At 45.3% G+C, this 7,281-nt stretch overlaps 1 protein-coding gene across 2 annotated transcripts; it reads left to right on the top strand.

Moving 5' to 3' along the window:
- The first annotated feature begins 879 nt into the window (after window positions 1-879).
- Window positions 880-5,211, top strand: LOC123060530 (uncharacterized). Of its 2 annotated transcripts, none has more exons than XM_044483286.1 (2): window positions 880-1,006; window positions 3,659-5,211. In XM_044483286.1, exon 2 carries the CDS (start codon window positions 3,686-3,688, stop codon window positions 4,766-4,768), a length of 1,083 nt encoding a protein of 360 aa, XP_044339221.1. In that variant the 5' UTR covers window positions 880-1,006; window positions 3,659-3,685; the 3' UTR covers window positions 4,769-5,211. The 2 variants fall into 2 exon arrangements, with proteins under 2 accessions (XP_044339221.1, XP_044339222.1); XM_044483287.1 differs by having other exon boundaries at window positions 958-1,188.
- The last annotated feature ends 2,070 nt before the right edge of the window (window positions 5,212-7,281 follow it).

Below are 7,281 nucleotides of genomic sequence, written 5' to 3'. Positions count from 1 at the left end.
AAATCAAGTTAAAATAAATTTATAAAAAATCGAATTAGATATCAATTTCGTATTTGTCGATGTATCACAACCATATTTACCTAGAAACCATATTTGTCGAACTGAATTAACTAGTGAAAACACACTAATTAAACCCACCATCACCCTTATAATTATTAGGAAGAAAACAATCATAAATTTGATGTACAAACTAGTACTCACTCCCTTCAAAAGTATAAGTTATTTTGGATATTTCAATATAAACTACATGCAAATTAAAACAAGTGAACAAATACACTAAAATATGGAACGTGGAGTATCTGCTCCCGAACTCAAATGCACCCTGGTGAACAGTAAAATCAAAAAAAAAGTAAAAGAATCTGATTTTTTGTGATAAACTTTGACAAATATTTTGTATGCTTGTAAAATTTCAGCACAAAATGAAATTCATGAAAGTCGTGGCAAAAAGAATTTTAAAAAAGGCGATGCTCGAAAAATGGTAGTTCTGAGAACATTTTGGAGTACCGGTTTTGTTTTTTTCCACGACTTTCAAGAATGTTATTTCGTGCTAAAACTTGTTCAACATACAAAACATTTGACAAAGTTTATCAAAAAATTAGATTTTTTTGGATTTTTTTAGATTTTACGGTTCATCAGGGTGCATTTAAGCTCAGGGTCAGAATAGAACTTTGGTAAAACATGTCTATATACATCTTTTTTTTAAAAAACATGTCTATATACATCTGATTTTTTTTAAAGAACAACATATATTTATGGACGGAGGGAAACAGTATACTTTTCTATGTCAAGCGAGATTTTATTATGTGTATAAATCGACTGAGACATAGGATAATCCGTGGAATTACGCCTTTCCAAGAAATAAAATATAGGGGGGAAAGGGGTTTATTCGCGTGGTCGCTCTGCAGTCTCTACTTCTCACACCACTCTCCCCCCTTAGATCTCGCCCACGTCGCCGCCGTCCACATCGCCGCCGCAGAAAGGTCCGCCGCGCCTCGCTGCTGTGGAGGTACAAGTTTCCTCCCCCTCCCCTACGCCTCATGTTCTTTCCTCTCCCCTACTACTCCCCGTCTCCCTTCCTCGCCCTTCTCCTACCTATCCACTCTTCTCCCTTGCGGCCACACCTCGTCGCTGGTTTAAGATCCGGCAGCCGGCCCCCTTCCGCCCGGAGGAACTTCGGCGGGAGAGCAGGTATATCCCCCGTGCCCCCCTCATCGTCCACTTTCCCCTCCTACTCCTACCGTCTCCCACGCACTCTTACACCCTGCATCTCCCTCTCCTCCCCGTCGCGGAAGCTCCTCCTCCCCTCCCCGGCTCGTGCAACCGCATCTCCCTCTCCTCCCCGTCGCGAAAGCTCCTCCTCCAACTCCTCCTCCTCCCGTCCCCTCTCGCCTGCTGCAGGCCAGGATCAATCTTGCCGGTTTGATAGAAATTGCAGTCCTGTCATGCCGGCTGTCACCCATGCCTTGCCCCGGGTTTTATCTTTAGTCTTGGATTTAGGAATTGCCGACTAACTCTCTCGGATTTTAACTGTTATTATGGTGTTTTGTATGGTTTGATTCTATGGAACTCACACTTTTTATCCCTTGCTGGTGATACAGGGCTGCTCACTAGATGGCTGTGCTGATTTAATTTTATGTAGCTGTATAAGCATCTTGTGTTGTTATGCGTGGAATGTTAAGTATTTAAGTTCACTACAGGATGAGAAGTCAGTTCATCATATCATACTGTCTCCACTTCAACATATGCGTAGCACCTTCTGTCTAGAATGATGGTTGTTCTACTAGTACTATACTTTCATAAACATTTCTAGTGGAGCCTCCGGATCGAAGGGGATACCCGTGACCATGATGGCTAGATGGCTGACTAGCCATCAGCGAGGGGGAACGGTATCCAGTGTACGAGCAGAGGAGAGAGCAAAGAAGGGTTCCCGCTAGTGTGTTGAATTCGCCATTCTCCTTTCCTGCCCCCTCTTTTTCTCTCATTTTTAAGACTTTGTTTCCTGTTGAGAAATGAAAAGACATATATTACTTTATGGATAGCTTGCATCAATCGATGCAGCTAGGGGGCCTTATGTATGCGACTTAAGGATTTAATGCCCTCAACAGATACAACGCTGATTCGACTCAAACTCTCTTGCAAAACATGACTGCTGCAGGTTCTATTGAACCGACTTCAGTTAACAATAGAAGACCCTTCCATAATAAAAAAGAAGTCTTGATTTCTTTTTAGCCCATTCCAACTCAGGCGCAGGTGTTCTGGGTTTCCCCCTCTGCTAAGGAATTCCCCACATAGCATCTGGTGAAAACAATCTCTTTGGTCTAAACTAGAAAACAAATTTGGTCTCATCACCATATACATAAATTTGTCTGGTCAAACTCCATCGTCTGTCATTGGGTAACAAGAAATCAATATGCTTTAGGTTTAACTTCATTTCTTACCATTGTGTCTGTGATGCACTATTTTGCTAATTTGTGCATGTCTTATCTGTGGTAACAAAGTTAGACATTGAGTGTAATGGTGAGAATACCAGATAACAGCCCTTCGTGCTGGATACTTCTGCAATGTTTATCAAATTGGACAGATAGAAGGGAAGTGGATTTGAGAGGCATTACTGTATTTCTTAATGTGGCACCGCCGTTCTTCAAGGGCGCGCTGAAAACTTGAGATGGAGACCCTGCTCGCGTATGTCAGCAGGCCCAAAGTTACTTGAAAACATCAAAAGGACCAAAATGTGTTGCAAGGAAGGAAACAAACTTCTCTGTATTTCAGAAAACTGAATCCTTTGGATGTGTGTGGGGGGGGGGGGGGGGGGGGGTCGTACCCCTATATGCACTTGTCATTGAGAGCAATTTGATCTTTTCCTCCAGGAATATACTGGGTATATTATGTGGGCCCTGCTTGGCATACCTCTTGCTGATTCAAGGTGCGAGCTGTTGGGGCAGGAGAGGATGAGAGTGCATGGCTGGCGACGCAGTATTTAGTTGGGTTTTGGGTCTGCACGTACCCAATTAGTCCCTAAGCACTAATTAATTATCTTAAAAGAGAGGATAAATCTATTGATTTATATGGATGGACGAAAATACCCTTTTGAAACTTTTCTAGGGGTGTGTACTGAAGCACATTCAACATCTAAGTTTATCCATTTGTTTCTAAAAAGAAGTTCTCTGTAAAGGAGTCAAACAGACCATGATTCATCAGTAAAGAGCAAGTCTTCCTCTTCGGTTCTGTTGTTGTGAAGTTCGAGCTTCCCATCGACGCAGAGTTCATGTTTCCCATTGGTGTGAAGTATGGATATAAGGCTTGGAGATTTTCCGCTAAGTCTAGAAAAGCATCGGATCCGGGTAGTGTGTGGACCACTTCCCAACACTTGCTTTATTGGGACAAATTTCCATCCCTCCTATATATAGGAGCCTAACAATACTATAACTTTGTCGTATTTGTCTTTAAGACTATCACATTCCTTACTGAATCTGTTGCTAGAACATGGTAAATTTCCTGATTATTTGATCTGTTGCTCATGGAATATCTTTATTTTCCAACTTAAATGTTGGCCATAATTCAATACTGCAAGTATGCGTCTATAATATTGCCATAGAATATAGAAGTTGCAATTAAATGTGCTGCTACTTATTGGCTATCTGTCTTTGCATTGTTGCAGTTCCCTTGCACCCCAGGTTTCAGAGTTATGGCGAGATTTCCAAGAGCCCGAAACCTCCCAGCTCGTCGAGGTAGGTCATCTTCATCTGATGCGCGTTCCAGCTGTTGGAAGACAAAAGAAGCAGACGAACAGAGTGATTTGCCATTGGCCTGTGAGAAAAGAGAATGGAAAGGTGCAACTTGCCCAGTTTGCTTGGAGCATCCACATGATGCCGTCCTCCTCCTCTGTACTTCTCACCACAAGGGTTGCCGGCCTTATATGTGTGGCACCAACTACCATCACTCTAACTGTCTTGAACACTTCAAAGAAGCTTATGCGAAAGAGAAATTGGCCCTTGGTGATTCCGCCGAGTCCGCACTTAACCTTCCATTTTCTCCAAACACAGAACCAGCAAACAAGCATCCATCTACAATGGAACTTGCATGCCCTCTGTGCCGTGGGGATGTTAAAGGATGGACTGTGGTTGAACCTGCTCGTCAGTATCTCAACCGCAAGAAGAGAGCATGTGTGCATGATGCCTGCTCGTTCGTTGGTTCATATAGAGAACTTTGCAAGCATGTGAACTCCAAACACCCTTCAGCAAAACCTCGTGAGGTTGATCCTGCACTTGCAAGTGAGTGGAAAAAGTTTGAATGTGAAAGAGAGCGCCAGGATGCAATCAGTACTATCAGGGCTTCGAACCCAGGAGCTGTGATTATGGGGGATTATGTACTTGAATTGAACGGTGGCAGCAACAACAGTATGTTCGCCGATGGAGATGAATTTGACTTGGAGAGACTCAACTTCTTCACTTCCATGGATCGCACCCTGAACGAGAGGATCGACTTCTATGAATCTTCAGAAGGTAGTTTGGATGAGAGCATCGACTTCCTGGCATCCTTATTTGGCCGTGGCAGGCGGATCACAAGTGGAGACTCACACAGCAGGGCTTACAGAAGGCACAGGGAGAGGCCTAGGCGTAACCACCTGGGCATATCAGTTGATTCTTCTGATATCCGGCAAGATCCAGTCAACACTCAAAGGGGGCAGCGAGTTGCTGCTGTTCGAGGGAGAGCCCCACGGCGGCACCATCCTATGGTGACTCACGTGAGGTCGACACGTGGGAGCTGAGGGTTTTAAACTGCCATGGGGCCCTGTTCATTCTATCCATGCGCGAGTTAGGCAAAAATAACGCAGCTGTGATGGGCAATGCCTGGTTCTCAGAGGTCCATCAGGTTCTTCCCTTTTCGCTTTGTTTCGTCGCTGAGACGGCACGCAGCAACAGAGGACGCAGGTTGGACTGGGATCTCTCTGTTCGGCGATGCTCATGCCTGTAGTATATGCTCTGCTGCATATGATTGGGGGCCAAAGCAGTGCTGTTTTTCCTGTGCTGCCTTGCATGGATTTTGATGTGAATGCCCCTTGCCTTTATTTTATTTTCTTGATCATTTGTAAAACTATGGACGGGTTGTTATCTGGCGATTGCTACATGTGTCGTTTGTATTGCTGCGACGAACTGGATTGTGCAGTCGATTTGATCCGCGAGCTTGTTATTCATGTGTGGAACTTCTTTATGGTTCTATTGTATTAGCTATTGCTGTGGCTTATTATCAGCCAGTTATTGGTATGTAATATTGTAGGCTGCTTTGGTACAATAGATGTGTACCTGGATTGTTGAAAGAATTCCATTAGCATATGCTTCTCTGGACACTGTAATTTGACTCCCTACATCCTCAGTTGCTGAGTCCATAAATTTGGCCTGTTCTTGGCAGAAATAGGTGTTTTGGACTATGCGGGGTGGGATAGGGTGTGTGCTGGAGTTGATCTTATCGTGTGTAAATCTCTGCTATTAACTGATACTCCCTCCGTAAACTAATATAGATATTTTAGATCACTACTTAGTGATTATATATAGCTATTTGCGTATTTTAAGCCTGACATTGAGCATGGTTGATTACTGATTATATATAATCAACCATGCTCAATGTCAGGTTATACATTGTTGTCATGTCATCTAGAGTCGCTATTGGCAGTCACTCCTACTACTATTGATTGGCTATAAGATTGGATATTAGGATGGCCATATTTTCAATCGTCTTTATCCTTTTCTTCATTGCATTTACTCTGTTTGCTTTGGAGGTGTGTTCTTGTATGAGAACCTGCTCCTTTTTTTTTCTTGTCTCTCTCCTTGACATAAGTGTCATGTAAGTAGGATATACACCTTAATTATATATTTTTTGAGGGAGATCCTTAATTATACATGCTATCACACTATTTCATTGAACCGGCCAAATACTCATCAAATAAATTTTCACACCTAGTCTGAAATCTGAACCCCTCACAAAAAGGGAACCTTTTGTATTGAACGTCCGAGTCCACGAGCAAAGCGTCAAACGCTAGTCAACACGTCTATATAATCACATGATTGATTAGAGTATCTACAACCGGACTTAGCAAATCTGCCCCCCTATAGGTGTCCAGACGCGTCCGCGGACAGCGCCCGCCAGCCCCTCATATCTTGCGCCACACATCCACATACCTCAAATGCCGATCCTCAAATCCATGCACGTCGATCATACGATACAAATGGTCCGAATTCAATAGTTTGAAACAAAGCAAAGTAAATCATAGTTCAACAAACTGGACATGCCAAAATGAAATCAATGTTCGAGCATGACAGATGGCTTGCTTGTCGAACCAGTGGTCGGACGCCATCCATGTCGCATGCTCCGAGCCCATGCTTGCGTCCTACATGCGACGCCGCCGTCGCCGTGCTCTCTCGCTGCTGGCATCGCCGCATCTTTCGCAGCGACATTCTGCGCCTTGCAAGACGGAGCCGAGGAAGGGACACCGACAGACTAGGTGGACTGCGTCTTCGTCACGGCGGCCGGGGACGGGCTGACGACATCTACGACGGCGGATCGGGACCGGTGGTGAGGATGGGGAGCAAGGGTGGCGGACGGCGAGGGCACGGGCGCGGGAAAGGTTGGAGGGCGGCAGCAGGAGGAGGAAGGGTTTGGTGGATTTGATGCAATTTGCGATGGGGTCGGGCTATCAGGTCCGACGTGGCGGGTGCGCTTGGCGTCCCATATCTGCCCCATATTTGGGCTGGCTTTGAGGGGTGCCAGTCAGCCTGGGCATTTGAGTTCCGTTTAAGGAGCCCGTCTAGGTCGAAATTTTGTGATCGGTCAGTGACCCGGCGGCCCGCCCGAGCGTTTGAGGCGGCTTTAGGGCGCCCGACTGTAGATGCTCTTATATAGTGCTCGATATGCTGCTTCGGTAGCCTCACCATGCTGCCCCGTGACGGGCAGCTCTGTTGCCTCGTCTTCATGCTCGATCCAGGGCCTATGACCCTATCGACGACCCCGTAAGGGCATCTTCAAGGAAGACCCGCAAAACTCCGGTATATATTCGACCGAACACTTTTGTTTACTTTTGCAAGCCAACGCGGTCCTGCACCAGTCCGCGAAGCTGTCCGGACGTCTATTTTCCGGCAAAGTAGAGACAAACATGAGGAGATATACTGGAGTCTGGACATCCGCTTGATCAACCAAAAGCCTCCGCATGGTCCTCCTTTCTTTTCTCTCTCTTCACATGCATGATTCCCCCTCCTCTCTCTCCTCACATCAGAACACCACACCACA

The sequence above is a fragment of the Triticum aestivum genome, chromosome 3A (genome assembly GCF_018294505.1).
Source record: "Triticum aestivum cultivar Chinese Spring chromosome 3A, IWGSC CS RefSeq v2.1, whole genome shotgun sequence".
Classification (NCBI taxonomy): domain Eukaryota; kingdom Viridiplantae; phylum Streptophyta; class Magnoliopsida; order Poales; family Poaceae; genus Triticum; species Triticum aestivum.
This window is presented reverse-complemented; position numbering and strand designations above follow the sequence as displayed.

Bases quoted from the DNA above. Each gene is read 5' to 3' on its own strand.
- LOC123060530 (XM_044483286.1), top strand. From the start codon at position 3,686: ATGGCGAGATTTCCAAGAGCCCGAAACCTCCCAGCTCGTCGAGGTAGG.